Source organism: Salvelinus alpinus, chromosome 17 (assembly GCF_045679555.1).
Source record: "Salvelinus alpinus chromosome 17, SLU_Salpinus.1, whole genome shotgun sequence".
In the NCBI taxonomy this organism is placed as follows: Eukaryota; Metazoa; Chordata; class Actinopteri; order Salmoniformes; family Salmonidae; genus Salvelinus; species Salvelinus alpinus.
Window position 1 is genome coordinate 27,960,072 of NC_092102.1, and position 23,917 is coordinate 27,983,988.

The 23,917-nt window shown below is 43.7% G+C and overlaps 1 protein-coding gene across 1 annotated transcript in view; it reads right to left on the reverse strand.

The window, feature by feature from the left end:
- Nucleotides 1-23,917, reverse strand: part of LOC139542651 (semaphorin-3F-like) — a 49,328-nt gene that overhangs the window by 5,831 nt on the left and 19,580 nt on the right. Inside the window, exons 3-16 of the mRNA XM_071348338.1 lie at nt 7,628-7,788; nt 7,227-7,289; nt 6,971-7,090; nt 6,805-6,898; nt 6,575-6,694; nt 6,228-6,373; nt 5,344-5,458; nt 4,959-5,028; nt 4,632-4,776; nt 3,930-4,152; nt 3,343-3,431; nt 528-569; nt 248-405; nt 12-79 (exon numbers count right to left, since the gene is read on the reverse strand). Of these exons, the coding sequence (XP_071204439.1) occupies nt 12-79; nt 248-405; nt 528-569; nt 3,343-3,431; nt 3,930-4,152; nt 4,632-4,776; nt 4,959-5,028; nt 5,344-5,458; nt 6,228-6,373; nt 6,575-6,694; nt 6,805-6,898; nt 6,971-7,090; nt 7,227-7,289; nt 7,628-7,788 (1,614 nt within the window). The remainder of the gene's footprint in view (nt 1-11; nt 80-247; nt 406-527; nt 570-3,342; nt 3,432-3,929; nt 4,153-4,631; nt 4,777-4,958; nt 5,029-5,343; nt 5,459-6,227; nt 6,374-6,574; nt 6,695-6,804; nt 6,899-6,970; nt 7,091-7,226; nt 7,290-7,627; nt 7,789-23,917) is intronic.

Sequence of the window (23,917 nt, forward strand, 5' to 3'; positions counted from 1 at the left end):
TGATCACATACCTTTTGCATTGAACCCTCTGCACTGCCGCAAGGGGTCTCCATGCTTAATATCCTGTCTTCTGCTCCGCCTGTGAACAAGAATAGGAACAGTGGATGACTATACATTATCACAACATTGACTTATGCCTAAAAACCCAGTATTCAGTTCGGATGGAATGATATCCTATTTTAAACATCTAAACTAATACAGTACAAGCATGTTATGTAACCCCTGAATTGGTGCTGAGGTGCCTAACCTCTTGGTGGAGGGGCTAAAGGCAGAGCAGGTCTCCCCATCCCAGGCACAGTAAGGGTCTCTGGCCAGGCAGCAGTCTGAACAGGCCTTCCCATAGACGCCACACCTGTGCAGGGACACCTGGGTAAGCCCCATCTCTGACGACACATACAGCTGTTGCTGTGTGTCAGAATGGGAGAGGAAGGGCTATCAGAGGCATAACAACAACAGCAACAACAACAACAACAACAACAACAATAGCAGTAATCATAGATGAGCAAATGATAATTGATGAAGCCTACCCTTTTTGATGAGAGCTTCATAGTCTTAATAGGAGCTGGAGTCTGCAAAAAGGAAGAGCACATAAGGGGTCAGGAAAAGATAATATTGCGGAATTAAGCTTTTGGATTGTCCCATCTGTCACGTTCCTGACCTTATTTCCTTTGTTTAGTCTTTGTTTAGTTGGTCAGGACGTGAGCTGGGTGGGCATTCTATGTTTTGTGTTTCTATGTTGGGTTTGTTGTTTGGCCTAATATGGTTCTCAATCAGAGGCAGGTGTTTGTCATTGTCTCTGATCGGGAACCATATTAAGGTAGCCTGTTTTCACTGTTTGTTTGTGGGTGATTGTTCCTGTTCATGTGTTCATTTGTTCTGTGTTCCCATGTTCAGGACTGTAGCGTTTTCGTTCCTTTTTTGTCGGTTTTGTTGTTTTTGTTCGTCGTTTAAATATCCTAATTAAAATATGGAATATCATCACGCTGCATTTTGGTCCTCCTCTCTTTCACCCGAAGACAGCCGTTACAGAATCACCCACCAAACCCGGACCAAGCAGCGTGGTAACGGGCAGCAGCGACAGCAGCAGCAGCGTACTCAGGACTTCTGGACATGGGAGGAAATTCTGGACGGTAAGGGACCCTGGGTTCAAGCTGGAGAGTATCGCCGCCCTGGTGAAGAGCTGGAGGCAGCTAAAGCCGAGAGGCGGTGGTATGAGGAGGCAGCACGGAAGCGAGGCTGGAAGCCTGCGAGTCAGCCCCAAAAATTTCTTGGGGGGGGGGCTAAAGTGGAGTGTGGCGAAGTCAGGTAGGAGACCTGCGGCAACTTCCCGTGCTTACCGTGGAGAGCGAGAGTACGGGCAGACACCGTGTTATGCGGAAAAGCGCACGGTGTCTCCTGTATGTGTGCTTAGCCCGGTGCGGTACATCTCAGCTCCACGTATCGGCCGGGCTAGAGTGGGCATCGAGCCAGGTGCCATGAAGCCGGCTCAACGCATCTGGTCTCCAGTGCGTCTCCTCGGGCCGGTGTACATGGCACCAGCCTTACGCATGGTGTCCCCGGTTCGCCAGCACAGCCCAGTGCGGGCTATTCCACCTCGCCGCACTGGCCTGGCTACGGGGAGCATTCAACCAGGTAAGGTTGGGCAGGCTTGGTGCTTAAGAGCTCCAGTACGCCTTCACGGTCCGGTATATCCGGGGCCACCTCCTCGCCCCAGCCCAGTACCACCAGTGCCAACACCACGCACCAGGCTTCCTGTGCGTCTTCAGAGCCCTGTTCCTCCTCCACGCACTCGCCCTGTGGTGCGTGTCTCCAGCCCGGTACCACCAGTTCCGGCACCACGCACCAGGCATACTGTGCGCCTCAGCAGGCCAGAGTCTGCCGTCTGCCCAGCGCCGCCTGCGCTGCCCGTCTGCCCAGCGCCGTCTGAGCTGCCGCCTGCGCTGCCCGTCTGCCCAGCGCCGCCTGCGCTGCCCGTCTGCCCAGCGACGTCTGAGCTGCCCGTCTGCCCAGCGCCGTCTGAGCTGCCCGTCTGCCCAGCGCCGTCTGAGCTGCCCGTCTGTCCTGAGCCTTCAAGGCCGCCCGTCTGTCCTGAGCCTTCAAAGCCGCCCGTCTGTCCTGAGCCTTCAGAGCTGTCCGTCAGTCAGGAGCCGCTAGAGCCGTCCGTCAGTCAGGAGCCGCCAGAGCCGCCCGCCAGTCAGGAGCCGCCCGCCAGTCAGGAGCCGCCAGAGCCACCCGCCAGTCAGGAGCCGCCAGAGCCGCCCGCCAGACAGGAGCCGCGAGAGCCGCCTGCCAGACAGGAGCCGCCAGAGCCGCCCGCCAGACAGGAGCCGCCAGAGCCGCCCGCCAGACAGGAGCCGCCAGAGCCGCCCGCCAGACAGGAGCTGCCAGAGCCGCCCGCCAGACAGGACCTGCCAGAGCCATCAGCCAGCCAGGAGCTGCCAGAGCCGTCAGTCAGCCAGGAGCTGCCAGAGCCGTCAGCCAGCCAGGAGCTGCCAGAGCCGTCAGTCAGCCAGGACCTGCCAGAGCCGTCAGTCAGCCAGGACCTGCCAGAGTCGTCAGTCAGCCAGGAGATGCCAGAGCTGCCTGTCACGCCGGCGATGCCGGAATTGCTCCTCAGTCCGGAGCTGCCCCTCAGTCCGGAGCTGCCCCTCAGTCCGGAGCTGCCCCTCAGTCCGGAGCTGCCCCTCCGTCCAGAGGCGCCCATCAGTCCAGTGGGGTTAATTTGGAGGGTCGCCGTTAAGAGGAGGCCACGGAAGCGAGGATTAACTATGGTGGGGTGGGGGCCACGTCCAGCGCCAGAGCCGCCACCGTGGACAGATGCCCACCCAGACCCTCCCCTATAGGTTCAGGTTTTGCGGCCGGAGTCCACACCTTGGGGGGGGGGGGGGTACTGTCACGTTCCTGACCTTATTTCCTTTGTTTAGTCTTTGTTTAGTTGGTCAGGACGTGAGCTGGGTGGGCATTCTATGTTTTGTGTTTCTATGTTGGGTTTGTTGTTTGGCCTAATATGGTTCTCAATCAGAGGCAGGTGTTTGTCATTGTCTCTGATTGGGAACCATATTAAGGTAGCCTGTTTTCACTGTTTGTTTGTGGGTGATTGTTCCTGTTCCAGTGTTTCCTGTGTTAGTGTTCACGTTACGGGACTGTATCGTCTTCGTTCCTTTTTGTCGGTTTGTTGTTTTGTTCGGTGTTTAAGTATTTCCCATTAAATATGGATGATATTCACGCTGCATCTTGGTCCTCCTCTCTTTCACCCGAAGACAGTCGTTACACCATCTCCCTTCACATATTCAATCAAACTAGACAGTGATTCACATGAAATAGTAAAATTATTGTCATTACCCTGAACACCTCCACCTCCTCTAACGTGAGCTCTTCCGTTGTGCTAGTGTCTTTAGGAAGTACTATCACCTTTTGGACTGTCCCACGATCTACAAATAAGAGAGGAGAGTGGTTCATAGTGTACATAGTAACACAGATAGTCTAAATAACCTAGAAGAAGATACTGAGCTCAAAGAAAATGATTAACTGAGAGCTAACTCCTAACTTGAGGTACGTGAAGATGATTTGATATTAATCAAAGGATGATTTCTATTATCAAGGCATGAATTACCCACTTCCAGCTGTACACACACACACATCTCAATTTAGGATTTGACCCAATCTGAGATGCAAACTGATCCTAAATCAGCACTCCTCCTCTGAGATGCAAACTGATCCTAAATCAGCACTCCTCCTCTGAGATGCAAACTGATCCTAAATCAGCACTCCTCCTCTGAGATGCAAACTGATCCTAAATCAGCACTCCTCGTCTGAGATGCAAACTGATCCTAAATCAGCACTCCTCCTCTGAGATGCTTGATACATAGGGCCCCTGATTTCCCCCCTCAGTAAAAAGGAGGAAGAACCTGGCTTGCAGCGTGACTCACCGGTGCCCAGGAAGAGCACCTCATACCTCCCGTCCACAGCATCCACCAGGTCCACCACGATGGAGGTGAAGCGGTAGTCCACCCCCGTTCGCACCACCAGAGGCCGCTTGTGTATGGGGTAGACAGAGTGGTACATGAGGGGGTGCGCCCTCACAAAGTTCACCGCCTCATCCGAAAACTCCTTGGTGGAGCGGAGGCCTGGGGTGAACGTTCCTCCTGGACACTGTAGATGAAGAAGACAGAGAGCTCTGGTTGAACTAGATCATGTTCAGTAGGCACTAAATGGAAGAAAACAGTCTGAAACAGGGAAGGAATATCAGGACTTGTCTATCAGAACTGCATCTTTTCGTTTTCCATTACACAACGACATGCACAAATTAATTCGACCGTCATGTAGCACATCTTGCTGTATGTTGCATCATGGGAATTATTTGATTTTGACCACACAAAGACACAGTTTGGCACATTCTTTCTATAGATTATTTGTTGATCTAGATTTTACAACTTTGATGCTATAGAGGACATACAGTACTCAAAAAACACTATCCATAATTTGTTTGTTTATTAGGCTACTGTCAAGTAGTCAAATCATCTACCATTCATTTTAGAGATTCTAATCTGTTATCTCATTATCATGTTGCTACATTCCAATGGAAAGATATACAGTATTTCCTGGAAGTATTTGGGACTGAGTGTACGTACTGTTCCAGGGCGAGGGTAGGGGATCTTTCCAGTGTATGGGGTCCACTGGTAGTTGTGTCCGTGCTTGTGTGAGAAAGGGCCATTGAAGACATTGCGGATGTCGGACATAGAGTAGACACACACGGCTGAGCCCTTAAACACAGAACTAAGGAAAGAGGTGGAAAGGTGGTGGAAGAGAGTCGTCAAAATAAACTCCCCAAGGTTCTAAAACTTCAAGTCACGGAGGACTACTGGGTGGGGAGGCTTTGGTTTCAGTTCAGCACTAACAAAGGACTTAGAATGTATGGTTGTGAGCAACATTTTGGAATGATTCAAGTGATATATTACCCCGCAGTGGAAAAGACGGCATACACGACAGGATTGCGAAGGTCTTGTGTTGGCTGAATAAAGACATCCTCTGAAAGGAAGCATGTTGACATACAATACCAGTCAAAAGTTTGGACACACCTACTCCATCAAGGTTTTTCATTTTTTTGAACTGTGTTCTACAATGTAGAAAATAGTAACAATTAAGAAAAACTCTGGAATGAGTAGGTGTCCAAACTTTTGACCGGTACTCTAGGTGTAACAGTGCCTTTTCTATAAACAAGTGTCAAAACAAGGCCAAAGGCTGTAAACATTCAGAGTAAAGCAGCATTGTGTTTTTTCTTTATCTGCAATTGATTGAATTGCAGCCTGCTGTCAATGTAGTAGCAATGAAAAGCAGTCTCACTCAGCTCGTCGAAATAGGTCTCCACACCATCGCTCCCTATCACTGAGCACACCAGCCGAGCTTTCAGGAAGGTCGTCCACTTGTTGACCAGTGACCTCTGACCCCCATCATCATTCTGGGGAGGTGAAACAAAGTTTGGAATCATTTACACATTTACATTTGCAAGATCAGTCAATATCATCACAACCACCATTTGGCATTCTAGGGTCCAATGGTTGTGTGTTCAGTGGGCACAAAATGGGAGAAGATCCTTTGAAACGAAGGTATTACCACAACTTTAATATGAAGACTTACACTGAGTGTACAAAACATTAAGAACACCTGCTATTTCCATGACAGACTGTCCAGGTGAATCCAGGTGAAAGCTATGATCCCTTATTGATCCCTTACAGTGTAGATGAAGGGGAGGAGAATGGATAAAGAAGGATTTTTAAGCCTTGAGACAATTGAGACATGGATTGTGTATGTGTGAGGGTGAATGGGCAAAACAAAATAACGGGGTATGGTAGTTGGTGCCAGGCGCACCGGTTTGTGTCAAGAACTGCAACACTGCTGGGTTTTTCATGCTTTTCACGTGTGTTTCAAGAATGAGTCCACCACCCAAAGGTCATCCAGCCGACTTGACACAACTGTGGGAAGCATTAGAGTCAACATGGGCCAGCATCCCTGTGGAACACTTTCCACACCTTGTAGAGTCCATGCCCTGACAAATTGAGGCTGTTCTGAGGGCAAAAGAGGGGGGGTGCAACTCAATATTAGGAAGGTGTTCCTAATGTTTGGTATACTCAGTGTATTTTCTATTTCATAACGTTTTTTCAAAACGTGTGTTTGTGTGCGTGTGTGTTTGTTTGTGCGGTCAGGGGGAATATACGGGGGTCTCTCACCAGGCATACTCGGCCCACCCTGGCCAGGACACTGGGGCTGGCCCCCCCGGCACCGTCCAGACTCTTCTCCCGGAAGAAGAAGTAGAGTTTATCATCATTCCTCTCGGAGCTGTCAGGAATCTGCTGGATCTTAACAAACACTGGCTCTGGAGACGAAGTGAGGGAGATTAGTCCATTTGAGAAAGGAGGGTAAGCAAGAGAGTGAGAGAGAGAGAGAGAGCGAGAGAGAGAGAGAAATATAAGTGATGTACCTAGGCACAGACAGCTGGTGTGGCTGACTTTTTCTCAGGGAAAAGTAGTCATGGGTTGCTCAGTGTGTCACCTGTGAGTCAGAGGGGCCAACTCACCATTCAGCCAGCGGGAGTCATATTGCTCCGTCCTGACAGCAGGTCTGTCCCCAAGGGTTCTAAAGATGGCCGGGTCCGTGCCCATGAAGTCAACGTGGACCCCTGCATACAGATTCCCATCTGTATACAGGGAAGGAAACAGCACAATGGATTATGATAATGGCTATATGTGCCATAAGGGAGGACTGTGGTGTGAACTGTAATGGTGAACTGATAAAAAGAGGTCTCACTGATAAGGGCCGCAGCGTTCTCCTGTCGAGGGTCATATGAGCATTTCCCTTTCCCTGAGTCCCCGTAGCCAGGGACCAACCTAAACAGGTACTCCTGCACAGAGAGGATAATACATGGAGGTAGGTATGTTTGTGTGTGTGTCTGTGTTCATGTGTGTGTCCGTACCTCTGCTCTCCATCCTCTGTTGATGAAGGTGCAGATAGGCTTATAGGCCCCTGTGCCACAGGTGTATAGGTGTGTGCGATTCCAGGGTTCAATCAGACGCACAAAGTTTGCACACTCCCCCTGATTAGTACAGAGGGAACAGAGTTACAATACACTGTACATACTTTACATAAATACAACAACAACAACAACAAAAGCATTTGTGTAGCACTTTTCATACATCAAAGCTAAAAGTCAAGAGGTAAAGGGCACTCACCTGCCCACCCTTTCCAGTCATTCTACACTCTCCTTTCCTCTGGTTAGTGGCCGGCCAGTGAATCTGAAGGAAGAAGAGTACAAAATGCAACATTTCCGATCTGGTGCCAGATCTGGTGCCTCTACATGGAGACATAACATATTCTAAGCCTTATAATATGATATCACAAAGGCTCATACATGCTTATAGTAGATAATAAAGTGTTATACCTGTGGACATAAAGTGTTACTATTATTTGCACTCATAGGCCTACAAATGGCAACAGAATTAAATAAAACACTAGAAAGGATCCTGGAAACATGAATACAGGACAGCCATCTTGGTCAGGAAAATCTAATCAGGTATAATATGTATCTCTATGGAATATTTATCATAGGAGTCATTATAGTGTTTGCTCTTACTATGAGGGGCTCCTTGTTGATGTTGTGCATGTCCAGGGCCACCAGGTACTCCCGGCTGCCCAGGTAGAGACGGCCCTGGTCCTGGTCCATGTGCAGGATGCGGTAGTCACTGGTGTTGAAGGAGAAGGAGAAGGGCCGTGCCGTCCGCGTCTCCATCAGCTCTGGACCAGCACACACAAAGAGAGGCAAACAGACAGACACATAGACAGACAGAGAGAGAGAGAGATACAGAGAGACAGACATGCAGACAAACATTCAGACAGACAGATAGAGACAGACAGACAGATGGGCGGACAGACAGACATCATTCATTTTGATCAGAATACATTTGGGGACAGGAAATACATTGGGCTTGGCTTGAGAAGCATCAAGGACAGACAATGTTAATGCACCGTGACACATTAAACAGTAGAGGGAGCCAAACACCTCCCTCTTTATAAGTGTGAGGTGAGCCAAGGCACTGAAGCAGGTGGAGATTGAAGATGGGAGATGGGTTCAGCTGTCTCTGTGTGTGTGTGTGTGTGTGTGTGTGTGTTCTGTGTGTGTGTGTCTCTTTGTGTGTGCCTCTTTGTGTGTCTATCAAGTCTCTTATTGTCTCTATTAGTTTGGGTTATAATGGCACATCTCTATTGGACGGACAATTTCAATCCTCATATTCATGTGACCTGCAGGAGGGGGGTGCAGGGAGAGCAGCTCGTTGACTTTAGACATAAATTCTGGTTATGAGGGAGTGAAGACAATGCCACCCTCCAACTATACGAGAGTGGGTGTTAGTTTGGCGATGAAGGCTTGGGGGGAGTATCTATAAATGACTCACGTTAGCCTCATACCAGACACACTTTGATCTCACCAGGTATTACTGCCCTTCCAACTGCTAACATGTCTGGGCTCCGTCAGAAACTTTAAATACGTGAAAATAGCTTGAGCAGTAGTGGTGTAAGGTCACGGTCGTACGCTGGCCAAGGTTCTGGGAACAGGCATTGGACAATGCTCAATGGAGAGAATCTTTTTTACCTTTTTATCTGAAAGGTATTCACTGTAAACCTACATGGAAGCAGAACCTTCATTTAGCTCACACTAAGTTCCAAAAAAGAGGATTAATTTGTGTTTGGAAAACAAAAATGTTTACTTCGAGTTAAGAAAGAAACATCCTAGTTGTACTAAAACACATTTAAATATAATGTAACCCTTTTAAAAGACATGGATATTAGTTAACCACAGACCTGTTAGGTCTACATTTACGTAGGTATATGACAATGCATATTTTGTAGTAGAGATATATGGCAGATATATCTTCATGAATGACCATACATTTGCGAGAGAGTATATGCATACCCTTAGTGTGTGTGTGTGTGTGTGTGTGTGTGTGTGTGTGTGTGTGTGTGTGTGTGTGTGTGTGTGTGTGTGTGTGTGTGTGTGTGTGTGTGTGTGTGTGTGTGTGTGTGTGTGTGTGTGTGTGTGTGTGTGTAATCTATGTGAGTGTGGACATCAGAGAAGAGAGAGGGCAGCAGAGAGGGGCATGTGAATGTGTTTGGTGCCGTTATCTGGCCCTCTAACTAGGTGGTGAAGTGTGGCCGTCTGTCTGTCTCTCTCGCAGCTGTGTGACTGATCTGCAAACAATCCGTAGAATTCCGTCCGTCACCGCTCCGCGGAGCGCCTGGGATTCCGTCCGCTCGGTGTGCGTAGGGAGGACGGGGAGGGCAGCGGGCTTCTATTCTCAGGGCTCCTCTCATCCCATTCCAAGTGGGTTTATCCCGAAAATCCACTATCTTTGGGCAAGGGTGGGACAGAGGGCTGACTGTTTGAAAAAGGACACACCTGCTGGCCATCAAGGTCAGGACTAATGGACCCTCTGAGGCTGTTTCTACACTGTGGAGAAGGGAAGGCTAGTCTCAAAACAGGCATGTTGAGATGTACTTAATTACAATATGCTGGGTATGCCTACACTACTATACAACTGCATCACCTAAGAGTAGAATCATGCAAAGGTCATGCAGAGTTGACGACTTAAATGAAATTCACTGAGCGCTATATAGTCTGAGACATAGTTTCCGCTGGTTTGTGGTAAGAGGATAGAGGGGAACAGTCGCTTATACATTATTTCACTTCCCATAGCAATGTTCCATTTGTAAAGCAGCGACAATCTCACAATCTAATAATTCGTCTCCATCATTAAAATGAGAATCCAACGTTGTCTCTCTCTTGGAAGATAGCACTGATGGACATGGCCATTTGTGTGCATTGTTGTGTATTGTTAGATATTACTGCACTGTTGGAGCTAGGAACACAAGCATTTAACACCCGCAATAACATTTGTTTCAGCCACATTGATGCCATATGAACTACAGTAGCCCATCTTTCCAAACTGGTTCATTCTGGATCACACTTCTTGTAGTGACCTTTAACTTTCCACCTCCCGACCTCCATCTGTTAGTGGTCAAATGATCTCCTTCCCATGGCAAACCAACAATAAGGTGTATGTGTCGTGGGCAGCTTCACAGGCAGAGGCCATTGTGTTGAGTGGTGCTGAAGCCTGATGGTCCTCTCTGCCACGGCGGAGCAACCACACTGACTCTTATACTAGCACCGAGTTGTAATACTCATCACTGTATTCTGTATCAAAAGGTTGGCTGGTCCTCATTAAAGTCCCGTAGACCACTTCACTGTTCCCTTTTTGTTTACAAAACTCTACTACACAAGCTTCCGACTTAACTATCTTCGTTGTTGAAGTATAAAAACATGAGTTACCAAACCCGTTCAAAGGGTTGGTTAACTCTTGAGGTACCTCAGGTCTCCACCGAATCAGGTAAATCCTCTTTTAGTTTTAATGTACCTCACTGTTGGAAAAATTTACAAAAGTCATTACATTTTCTATGTTCTGGTGCCGCTTGGGCAATTTAAAGTGTTGATTGAAGACCCATTAACTGTTTTACATTGTATTGATTGCTGTTTTGTTTCACATTGTATTTGATTGTTGTATTACTGTGATCAGGGTGCCCTTGAGAATGAGACCCTGGCCTCAATAGATTACCCTGAAAAAAATAAAGAATAAATACACTTAAATAGAAATGTACTGAATGCCATCCCCCGTTAGCAGAGCTACCTAGTACTGTAACTAGCAAAATATCAGTAGTTGTTGTGACTTCAAATCAGAAACACGCCTGTGCTTTAGGGACACGAGGTCATGCTGAGTGTCGTGCAAAAATGAAACAATTACTAAAACGAATAATGGAACAAATAACTTAATATTTTAACCAACAGCTTTGCATTATGTGAGAATAATAATAACGATAAACAGATGTAGGATCTTAATTTGAGCCAGTTTGCTACAGCAGGAAAATAATCCTGCAGCAACAGGAAATGTGAATTGTTACCGTATGTGGATTATAATTAATGGACATTTTTCAAGGGGTTGATCAATTTTTCATAAGGGAAAGTCAAGTCTGTAATTTCAAAGTGGAAATTACAAACTTAATATCCCTTTTTAAACCTCAAATACACAACAAGTATGAAATGTCCTGCATGCAGGAAAGTTATCCTGGGGGTGATCAAATGAAGATCCTGCATCTGTAGGCCTACTGTACTACGTAACAAATATGATAAATCTGAGGTTAACCATGACAAGTTGCTCAACCTACTGCTGAATCCAATTTCTGGGCCCTACTGAGTCTTTTCCCCTCTCTCTTATTCACACACATATGAAAACAAGCACTGCCAAAACAATGTGTGTAAAACCCAGTCAAACCAGGAGTGTTACTGAAGTAAAGCATAGCAGATGACATCCTCAGAATGGTGAAGAGAGTGTACTGTAGACTTGATTAGAAACACTAGGTGTTTGGGGTATAGTAGTCATATTTCAGGCCTTGCACTGAATCAACACCACAGAATGTCAACGTCAACAAAACAAAGGAGATTATTGTAGACTTCAGGAAACAGCAGAGGGAGCACCCCCCTATCCACATCGACGGGACAGTAGTGGAGAGGGTTGTAAGTTTTAAGTTCCTCGGCGTACACATCACGGACAAACTGAATTGGTCCACCCATACAGACAGCGTGGTGAAGAAGGCGCAGCAGCGCCTCTTCAACCTCAGGAGGCTGAAGAAATTTGGCTTGTCACCAAAAGCACTCACAAACTTTTACAGATGCACAATCGAGAGCATCCTGTCGGGCTGTATCACCGTCTGGTACGGCAACTGCTCCGCCCACAACCGTAAGGATCTCCAGAGGGTAGTGAGGTCTGCACAACGCATCACCGGTGACGTCACTCGCTCTGAGACCTGAAGTAGTTGTTCCCCTTGCTCTGCAAGGGCCGTGGCTTTTGTTGCGCGATGGGTAACGATGCTTCGTGGGTGTCAGTTGTTGATGTGTGCAGAGGGTCCCTGGTTCGAGCCTAGGTAGGGGCGGGGAGAGGGACGGAAGTTAAACTGTTACATTGATGCTGTTGACCTGGATCACTGGTTGCTGCGGAAAAGGAGGAGGTCAAAAGGGGGGTGAGTGTAACCGATGTGAAATGGCTAGCTAGTTAGCGGTGGTGCGCGCTATAGCATTTAAATCGGTGACGACACTCGCTCTGAGACCTGAAGTAGTTGTTCCCCTGGCTCTGCAAGGGCCGCGGCTTTTGTGAAGCGATGGGTAACGATGCTTCATGGGTGTCAGTTGTTGATGTGTGCAGATGGTCCCTGGTTCGAGCCCAGGTAGGGGAGAGGAGAGGGAAGGAAGCAAAACTGTTACATAAGGTAGTTGTTGTGAAATTGTTAGGTTAGATTACTCGTTAGTTATTACTGCATTGTCGGAACTAGAAGCACAAGCATTTCGCTACACTCGCATTAACATCTGCTAACCATGTGTATGTGACAAATACAATATGATTTGATTTGATTTGAGAATGTATGTGTCCCCAGTGTTCCTACTTCCCAATGTTGTAATGGATCTATTTTATATCACAGTACAAGACGTATGTATACAGTAACATCAGTGTGGTAATTATGTTAGAGGTCGTGTGTGCAAGTCAGTCATCAAACAGTACGGTTAAGAGTTCTGGGCGAGTCAGTTATCAGTCAAGTTCAACTACTATGAGTGGTCCTATATAATTATCATTCAGTCAATACCATTTTTTTTTTCAATTTTTACACATGTGGTACCTTTTTACAACTCTTCATACAAAAGTTTTAAAAAATATAATCAAAAAGGGAGTTGTTTCAAAACTCAAAGTACATTGTTAATTGATGAACACACAATATCGCACAGTCACTTTTTCACCAAACTTAATCAGTGTCTAGAAATACATGTTTCACATTGCAGTACATGTTCATATAAAGTAATTGCCTTTAACAATACAATGATCACATTACTTTTGATATGATTCTCTTCTCATTTGTTAAAATACATTTTACTATTACTTAATGCAACTGCTCTTGATTGATAATCACTTAACATTTTGGTAAACCTACAGTGGAGATTTTAAAAACACATTTGTCTACTACAGATTTGGAGAACTATATAACGAAAATGTAGGCCTGTAAAGTGGAAACATATAAAATATGATATATACTCTAATGTACTATTATGATGATGACTATTATGATTTTACTTCACAGTAAATTTGAACAAACCTGATATTGACAATATCAGAGATTTGCTCTATGTAACAAATGCATCCCCTATACAGTAAATATGTAACACTGCTTTACTAAAATTGCACTTTACTAAAATTGCCAGGCAATTTCTGTAGCAGACGCTTTTATCCAAAGTGACAACAGGAGTCCACATATTTTCGGATGTGATCCCAGTGGGAATCAAACCCACAACTGGTGTTGCTAGTGCCATGCTAGCAACACCAGGACCACAGGACAACTACAATACAGAAGTACAATACAATACATGATTACAATACAGGTGGAAGATATATGATTGCCTTCCCCATGAGTGTACATATGCCGTATCTTAATTTGGTCTTCCTGTTGTTGCAGGAATTTTCCTGCACTGCAGGAAATGCAAACTTGTAGTGTATTCAAGGTTTAAAAAGGCTTCTTAAGTTTGTAATTTCGACTTTAACATTTAAACCTGATTTTCCCTAAAGAAAAAAATGATCAACCCCTACAAAAATATTCATTAATTATAATCCACATACTGTAACAATTCACATTTCCTGTTGCTGCAGGATTATTTTCCTGATATGTGAACCTGGCTCAAATTAAGATCCATCATCTGTACCACTGTCCTTCTGGCCATGGATGAGGCATGCAATGACATCAGTCAGGACCTACAGTACCAGTGAAAAGTTTGGACACAACTATTCATTCAAGGGTTTTTCTTTATTTTGACTATTTTCTACATTGTAGAATAATAGTGAAGACATTAAAACTATGAAATAACACATATGGAATCATGTAGTAAACAAAAAATTGTTCAACAAATCAAAATATTTTAGATTCTTCAAAGTAGCCACCCTTTGCCTTGACGACAGCTTTGCACACTATTGGCATTCTCTCAACCAGCTTCGTGAGGTTGTCACCTGGATTAACAGGTGTGCCTTGTTAAAAGTTAATTTGTGGAATTTATTTCCTTCTTAATGCATTTCAGCCAATCAGTTGTGTTGTGACAAGGTAGGGGTGGTATACAGAAGATAGCCCTATTTGGTAAAAGACTCAGTCCATATTATGGAAAGAACAGCTCAAATAAGCACAGAGAAACGACAGTCCATCATTACTTTAAGACACGAGGGTCAGTCAATCCGGAAAATTTGAATAACTTTTAAAGTTTCTTCAAGTGCAGTCGCAAAAACCATCAAGCGCTACGATGAAACTGGCTCTCTTGAGGACCGCCATAGGAAAGGAAAACTCAGAGTTACCTCAACTGCAGAGGATAAGTTCATTAGAGTTAACTGCACCTCAGATTGCAGCCCAAATAAATTATTCACAGAGTTCAAGTAACAGACACATCTTAACATCACCTGTTCAGAGGAGACTGCATGAATCAGGCTTTCATGGTCGAATTGCTGCAAAGAAACTAGAGGTCGACCGATTATGACTTTTCAACGCCGATACCGATACCGATTATTGGAGGACCAAAAAAAGCCGATACCGATTAATCGGCCGATTTTTAAAATGTATTTATTTATTTGTAATAATGACAATTACAACAATACTGAATGAACACTTTTAATTTAACTTAATATAATACATCAATAAAATCATGTTCAAACATGTTCAATTTGTTTTAAATAATGCAAAAACAAATTGTTGGAGAAGAAAGTAAAAATGCAATATGTGCCATGTAAAAAAGCTAACGTTTAAGTTCCTTGCTCAGAACATGAGAACATATGAAAGCTGGTGGTTCCTTTTAACACAAGTCTTCAATATTCCCAGGTAAGAAGTTTTAGGTTGTAGTTATTATAGGAATTATAGGACTATTTCTCTCTATACCATCTGTATTTCATATACCTTTGACTATTGGATGTTCTTATAGGCAGATTTTAAGAAAGGCGTTGATGCTTATGGTTAGGTACACATTGGTGCAACGACAGTGCTTTTTCCGCGAATGCGCTTGTTAAATCACCCGTTTGGCGAAGTAGGCCAGTGTAACAGTATAGCTTCCGTCCCTCTCCTCGCCCCTACCTGGGCTCGAACCAGGAACACATTGACAACAGCTACCCTCTAAGCATCGTTACCCATCGCTCCACAAAAGCCGCGGCCCTTGCAGAGCAAGGGGAACAACTACTTCAAGGTCTCAGAGCGAGTGATGTCACCGATTGAAACGCTATTAGCGCGCACCCCGCTAACTAGCTCAGGAGTTGATAGGCTTGAAGTCATAAACAGCTCAATGCTTGATGCACAGCGAAGAGCTGCTGGCAAACGCACGAAAGTGCTGTTTGAATGAATGCTTACGAGCCTGCTTCTGCCTACCACCGCTCAGTCAGACTGCTCTATCAAATATCAAATCATATACTTAATTATAATATAATAACACACAGAAATACGAGCCTTAGGTCATTAATATGGTCAAATCCAGAAACGATCATTTCGAAAAAACAAAACGTTTATTCTTTCAGTGAAATACGGAACCATTCCGTATTTTATCTAACGGGTGGCATCCATAAGTCTAAATATTCCTGTTACATTGCACAACCTTCAATGTTATGTCATAATTACGTAATATTGTGGCAAATTAGTTCGCAACGAGCCAGGCGGCCCAAACCGTTGCATATACCCTGACTCTGCGTGCAATGAACGCAAGAGAAGTGACACAATTTCCCCAGTTTAATATTGCCTGCTAACCTGGATTCCTTTTAACTAAATATGCAGGTTTAATAAAATATACTTCTGTGTATTGATTTTAAGAAAGGCATTGATGTTTATGGTTAGATACATTCATGCAACGATTGTGCTTTTTTCGCAAATGCGCTTTTGTTAAATCATCCCCCATTTGGCAAAGTTGGCTGTTTTTGTTAGGAATAAATAGTCTTCACACAGTTCGCAACGAGCCAGGCGGCCCAAACTGCTGCATATACCCTGACTCTGTTTCACAGAACGCAAGAGACGTGACAAAATTTCCCTAGTCAAAATAAATTCATGTTAGCAGGCAATATTAACTAAATATGCAGGTTTAAAAATATATACTTGTGTATTGATTTTAAGAAAGGCGTTGATGCTTATGGTTAGGTACACATTGGTGCAACGACAGTGCTTTTTCCGCGAATGCGCTTGTTAAATCACCCGTTTGGCGAAGTAGGCTATGATTCAATGATAAATTAACAGGCACTGCATCGATTATATGCAACGCAGGACAAGCTAGATAAACTAGTAATATCATCAACCATGTGTAGTTAACTAGTGATTATGTTAAGATTGATTGTTTTTTATAAGATACGTTTAATGCTAGCTAGCACCTTACCTCGGCTCCTTGCTGCACTCGCATAACAGGTAGTCAGCCTGCCACACAGTCTCCTCATGGAGTGCAATGTAATCGGCCATGATCGGTGTCCAAAAATGCCGATTACCGATTGTTATGAAAACTTGAAATCGGTCCTAATTAATCGGTCATTCCGATTAATCGGTCGACCTCTAAAAGAAACCACTACTACCAATAAGAAAAATAGACTTGCTTGAGCCAAGAACCACGAGCAATGGACATTAGACCGGTGGAAATCTGTCTTTTGGTCTGATGAGTCCAAATTTGAGATATTTGGTTCCAACCACTGTGTCTTTGTGAGACACAGAGTAGGTGAACGGATGATCTGCGCTTGTGTGGTTCCCACCGTAAAGCATGGAGGAGGAGGTGTGATGGTGGTTTGCTGGTGACAATGTCTGTGATTTATTTACATTTCAAGGTACACTTAACCAGCATAGCTACCACAGCATTCTGCAGCAATACGCCATCCCATCTGGTTTGCGCTTAATGGGACTATCATTTATTTTTCAACAGGACAATGACCCAAAACACACATTCAGGCTGTATAAGGGCTATTTGACCAAGAAGGAGAGTGATGGTGCTGCATCAGATGACCTGGCCTCCACAATCACCCAACCTCAACCCAATTGAGATGGTTTGGGATGAGTTGGACCACAGAGTGAAGGAAAAGCAGCTAACAAGTGCTCAGCATATGTGGGAACTTCTTCAAGACTGTTGGAAAATAATTCCTCATGAAGCTGTTTGAGAGAATGCCAAGAGTGTGCAAAGCTGTCATCAAGGCAAAGTATGGCTACTTTGAAGAATCTAAAATATAAAATATATTTAGACTTGTTTAACACTTTTTTGGTTACTACATGATTCCATATGTGCTATTTCATAGTTTTGATGTCTTAACTAGTATTCTACAATCTTTAAAATAGTAATTATAAAGAAAAACCCTTGAATGAGTAGGTGTGTCCAAACTTTTGACTGGTACTCTATGTCAGGCTTGGATTCCCCATGCCAAAAGCTTTTTCCCCAGGTGCATGAAGAATGAGGACATGTTCTGCGATGTCAATGAGAACCTACAGCCAAATGCTCAAGACAGGATTGACGCAAACTAGTGCCTGCTTAACATTGTTTCTTTCATTTCTTTCATTTCTTTCATTAGATCACAGTCAGACATAATTACTGTATGTTGTAATTATGTCAAAACAATACATGTATTTTTTGCATCAATGATCACACCTTTGATTAAACATGGGATAGAAATTTGATTTTCAGTCCATTTTAATGGATAGTGCAAGTTTATTGCCTAATGAAAAACAGTGTAATTTACTTGAATTTACAGTACGACAGTGCTTACATTCAAAGGGCAATTTTGGAACATTTATCTTGCATTTTTAGCTATTAAAATAACTAAATTGAGAAGATATAATTATGTGTTTTGGTGATTAAAATCAATGTTGTCATGGTATTTCAAAGTATACTTATATTTTGGATCAATAGTTGTGCGGTGAAAGATGTCTTCAAACAAAATTAATGCACAAGAAAAAGTTCTGAATATGAGACTTGCTGCGTTACAAGTCTTACCAGCTCGGAGTTTTGTACTAAGAGTTTTGAAAATTCACCACATACTTGTGAAAATGGCATCCAAAGCGATTAAAAAAACGATAATACACTTCATATCACCTCTGGGCTCATCCTGACAATAACAATCCTGCCTTAGCCCCAATCTACAGTATGTTAGAGCAGCACTGGATGGAGACAGAGCAAGGTTTGGGAGGAGTTCCTTCTTTACCACAGTGGAATCTAGTTTTGTTTGCCAGTTGGCCATGGCTGTGATGGCTGTGTGTGTGTGTGTGTGTGTGTGTGTGTGTGTGTGTGTGTGTGTGTGTGTGTGTGTGTGTGTGTGTGTGTGTGTGTGTGTGTGTGTGTGTGTGTGTGTGTGTGTGTGTGTGTGTGTGTGTGTGTGTGTGTGTGTGTGTGTGTGTGTGTGTGTGTGTGTGTGTGTGTGTGTGTGCCAATGTGCCAATGTGCCAATGTGCCAGGGCCAAAAAAGCTGCCAGATAGTCTTGTTATAGGATTTATTAGTGAGGCACAAAAAGTGGTCACATTTTCCACTCGCAAACACTGACTAACGGGTGCTATAGGAATCAGGACTGCTCACAAATAAAGTTAATAAAACCAGGCCTCTGGTGCCAATCCTAGTCATCTTTGTACTTACAGAAAAAATGACAATTTTTTAAATTTTACAGCCATTAGGTAACCACATTATGTCACCTATTATCTGAATCTAGGTCGATTGACAGAAAATTTTGTAGAAAAAAATCTAAAAATCTAACTTTGCAGTAGTTTGGTAGGCTCTATATCCAATGAATGCCTAAATTGCTAGTGCTATTGTTAACTTCTTTGGGACTGGGGGGCAGTATTGAGTAGCTTGGATAAAAAGGTGCCCAGAGTAAACTGCCTGCTACTCAGTCCTAAAAGCTAGAATATGCATATAATTAGTAGATTTGGATAGAAAACACTGACGTTTCTAAAACTGTTTGAATGATGTGTGTGAGTATAACAGAACTCATATGGCAGGCAAAAACCTGAGAAAAAATCCAACCAGGAGGTGGGAAATCTGAGGTTTGTAGTTTTTCAAGTCATTGCCTATCGAATATACAGTGTCTACGGGGTCATATTGCACTTCCTAAGGCTTCCACTAGATGTCAACAGTCTTTAGACCCTTGTTTGATGCTTCTACTGTGAAGGAGGGGGGAATGAGAGCTGTTTGAGTCAGGGGTCTGGCAGAGTGCCACGAGCTCAGTCTCGCGTGCTTCCGTGAGAGTTAGCTGCGTTCCTACAGACAAAGGAATTCTCCGGTTGAAACATTATTGAAGATTTATGATAAAAACATCCTAAAGGATGATTCTATACTTCGTTTGACATGTTTCTACGAACTGTAATATGACTTTTCGCCTGGACTTGCCCGCGTCTCCTGTGTTTGGATTTGTGTACTAAACGCGTGAACAAAAAGGAGGTATTTGGACATAAATGATGGACTTTATCGAACAAAACAAACATTTATTGTGGAACTGGGATTCCTGGGAGTGCATTCTGATGAAGATCATCAAAGGTAAGTGAATATTTATAATGCTATTTCTGACTTCTGTTGACTCCACAACATGGCGGGTATCTGTATGGCTTATTTTTGTGTCTGAGCGCCGTACTCAGATTATTGCATGGTGTGCTTTTTCCGTAAAGTTTTTTAAGGAGAAGTGGATCTAAAATTCAATGCATAACACTTGTATCTTTTAGCAATGTTTATTATGAGTATTTCTGTAAATCGATGTGGCTCTCTGCAAAATCACCGGATGTTTTGGAACTACTGAACATAACGCACCAATGTAAACTGAGATTTTTGGATATAAATATGAACTTTATCGACAAAACATACATGTATTGTGTAACATGAAGTCCTATGAGTGTCATCTGATGAAGATCATCAAAGGTTAGTAATTAATTTTATCTCTATTTCTGCTTTTTGTGACTCCTCTCTTTGGCTAGAAAAATGGCTGTGTTTTTCTGTGACTTGGTGCTGACCTAACATAATCGTTTGGTGTGCTTTCGTCGTAAAGCCTTTTTGAAATCGGACACTGTGGCTGGATTTACAACAAGATTATCTTTAAAATTGTGTAAAATACTTGTATGTTTGAGGAATTTTAATTATGGGATTTCTGTTGTTTTGAATTTGGCGCCCTGCAATTTCACTGGCTGTTGGCGAGGTGGGATGCTACCGTTCCGAATATCCCAGAGAGGTTAACTTTCTTGCTTAGAATAAAGTGTGACAGAAGATTATCAGTGTTCTCATTTCTATGGAAACAACTTAAAGAGTATGTGGACTTTGCCAAGTGTAGTAATAGTATCTCTCATTAGCAGATTGGTCTGATTTCTTACTGTAGAATTTAAATCAAGATCACTTTTTTGGACCTCCCAAATAACTCAATCCGCCGGGATGCCTTTGACGGCAAGTGCCTACGCAGAATTCTGGGAATTACATGGCGCGATCACATCCCAAACACAATACGGCGAAAGACGTCAGAGCCTCCCGACTCCCAACTGTTTGGCCACCTGGCCAGATCAAACCTGCCTCTGGAGCCTACCCTCATCCTCAAGGACCCATCTCCCAACTGGCCACGCCCAAGAGGAAGACCGAGAGTCGGGTGGGTCGACCAGTTGGAGTACGACCTACACAACCTGGGACTCAACACTACATCAGGCTGGGACCTGGCCCAGAATAGGACGGTGTGGAGATACAAATGTCGAGGCACTATGCTCCTAGAAACTAGCGAAGAAGAACCAGTGAGTGAGTGAGTGAGCCAGTGAGTGAGTGAGACAGTGAGTGACCCAGTGAGTGACCCAGTGAGTGAGCCAGTGAGTGAGTGAGCCAGTGAGTGACCCAGTGAGTGAGCCAGTGAGTGAGTGAGACAGTGAGTGAGCCAGTGAGTGAGTGAGACAGTGAGTGAGACAGTGAGTGAGTGAGACAGTGAGTGAGTGAGACAGTGAGTGAGAGAGTGAGTGAGTGAGCCAGTGAGTGAGTGAGCCAGTGAGTGAGTGAGCCAGTGAGTGAGCCAGTGGGTGAGTGAGCCAGTGAGTGAGCCAGTGAGTGAGCCAGTGAGTGAGTGAGCCAGTGAGTGAGTGAGACAGTGAGTGAGTGAGCCAGTGAGTGAGCCAGTGAGTGAGTGAGTGAGACAGTGAGTGAGTGAGCCAGCGAGTGAGTGAGTGAGTGAGTGAGTGAGTGAGTGAGTGAGTGAGTGAGTGAGTGAGTGAGTGAGTGAGTGACAAGAGGTCTTATAGATAATGTTTTGGACATCCCAGATAACTGTTTTGGACCATCCATAGGGGTCTCATGCTAAACCTGGTATTAGTCTGGGTACTAGGCAATACCCCCACAAGTGCTATTTCCACACTACTTCCAACACGTATCAGCTTTCCAGTCATATGGGTTCTCCTTGAGGAAATGTTCACTTTCTTTATCTGATTTTTGGTGTGTGCCCTATAGCTAATGACAGGCTCAACTAAATGAGCAAGACTCAACAGCGTACCACTGGCCCCCCTGACAGAGGTCCCTTAGTTTTCAATCATTAGAAGAACTTTGGACTGAATTAGTGTCTGGAAGCCAAGTCCTGGCAGGTGGCCAGCTCGTTGGGACAGAGACTGCTATTGACACAAGGGTCCTTTAAGGGGCTGACTTTTTACAAGGCTGGGCCGGTCAAGTATCTCTTTTGGGCTGAATTCCACAAAAATTCTCAAGGGAAAGAAATGTAATCAGGCAATGCTTGGTTCTCAGCCGCTGGACCTTGATTATCTGCTGACATTCTATCCATCAATGTTCCAATGAACATTCTATTTCCAAATAGAGCATTACCTAATATGACTATTTGGCCCATTTGCAGGCTTTTTAATCTAGGAATGGTGACTGCATTAACTCATACAATGTGTCTCTAACTCAATACACTGCACAAGGGTCCTCAGCTGCAAATGCAAAGGGAAGCAGAAAGTATGGATGTTGCTCTTTCTGAAGTGATATCATATGATGGATGTTGCTCTTTCTGAAGTGATATCATATGATGGATGTTGCTCTTTCTGGAGTGATATCATATGATGGATGTTGCTCTTTCTGGAGTGATATCATATGATGGATGTTGCTCTTTCTGAAGTGATATCATATGATGGATGTTGCTCTTTCTGAAGTGATATCATATGATGGATGTTGCTCTTTCTGGAGTGATATCATATGATGGATGTTGCTCTTTCTGGAGTGATATCATATGATGGATGTTGCTCTTTCTGAAGTGATATCATATGATGGATGTTGCTCTTTCTGGAGTGATATCATATGATGGATGTTGCTCTTTCTGGAGTGATATCATATGATGGATGTTGCTCTTTCTGAAGTGAAATAATTTGAAGATATTCTTTCTGAAATTCTATCATTGGATATTAAGATGCAACGTTGAGTTGAGCACAAGTGCATTCATAGTGAAAATGGATAGCATCAGCATTTCTACACCTGGAATGGCTGATCAATGGATCATTACACAAAATACATTAATTATTTAAATAAATATTCCTCTATTCAATGTTTGGGTCCAGGGTTATGTCAAGTTTAAACTTTAACACCAAGCACTGGACATTCACTTCCCACCAAGTTATTTAAATCCTCTTCCCAGATCTCGGTGTGTTTTCCCCTAATTGACACAGTGGCTGTTATTCTTTCCCAATGAAAGTATTTCCCACCAGAAGCGTCATAGTCATTCCGGAGGTAGTTGACTACTCTGGGAAGTTCTTCAGTTCCTGGTAGTGCAAATAGCCTGGTCTGTGTCAGAGATTGGTGGAAAAACCATCAACCACCCTAGGATGAAGAGACAGTAAGTATGCTCTACGGCTGCTGTTTCAACAGAGGCCGAATGGGGGGACAAAGAGTAGACCAGACGAGTTGTGTAGAAGAAGAATGCCGTGAAGGTTTAAGGAGATAGGGGACAATATTGCGAGACATAAGGTACTTTTCCAAATGGATATTTGCACGTTAACATTTGGATGGGACATACCGTATGATGCATCCATCCCATTATTCTATTATTTTCAGTGTGTGTTTTTTCTTCCCTGTCTGTAATACTGGGTTTCAGAATATTTTCCTGCAGTGAAATGACCAAATTGCACTCTATTGGCCTCATGGGTGGAATGTTATTAGAATTAATAACCATTATTTCAAAAAACCCGCCAAAAATCTGGTGTTTCTATTTCAAACTTTGTTATATTTCAGTCTTCTGTGATGTATATAAAGTGTAATATTGGGATGAAAACTCAGAATACATTTTCAACTCATATCTAACATGGTACAGGTGTCTTTTTTTTAAGCCCAAAATGTATGTGTGAGGTGTATATACTTTTGTTTCAAAGTAGATTTGTTTAAGACTACCAATAAACACTCTGTGTGACCCTGATTTAGCCCACTGGAATAAAAGGTTACTAAACTGATTTCAGACACAGTGAGTAAAGTTACATGCACACAATAATACGATTATTGTGGATAGTCAAATTAATATAATAGTTTTTTTTAAATTGTTTACATGCTTTGCAGGAAGAACGATTTCCCTAATAATCCTGTTTACATGGACACATCTGAAATCAGGCTACCTATGGGACTTTTGATAAATGCAGAATATCGGCAATCAAAATAAACGTTCTACCACAGCGACCATGTTCATTTTGCGAAACCTTTTTGATTCTGGGCTCAGACATATAAAGTTTGTATGCGAAAACTATTTCTAAGATACATTTTTTCAGTTTTTCCAAACTCACTTCACTCTCGCATAAGAGGGAGGCTTGCGCTACTGGTGCTGGCACATG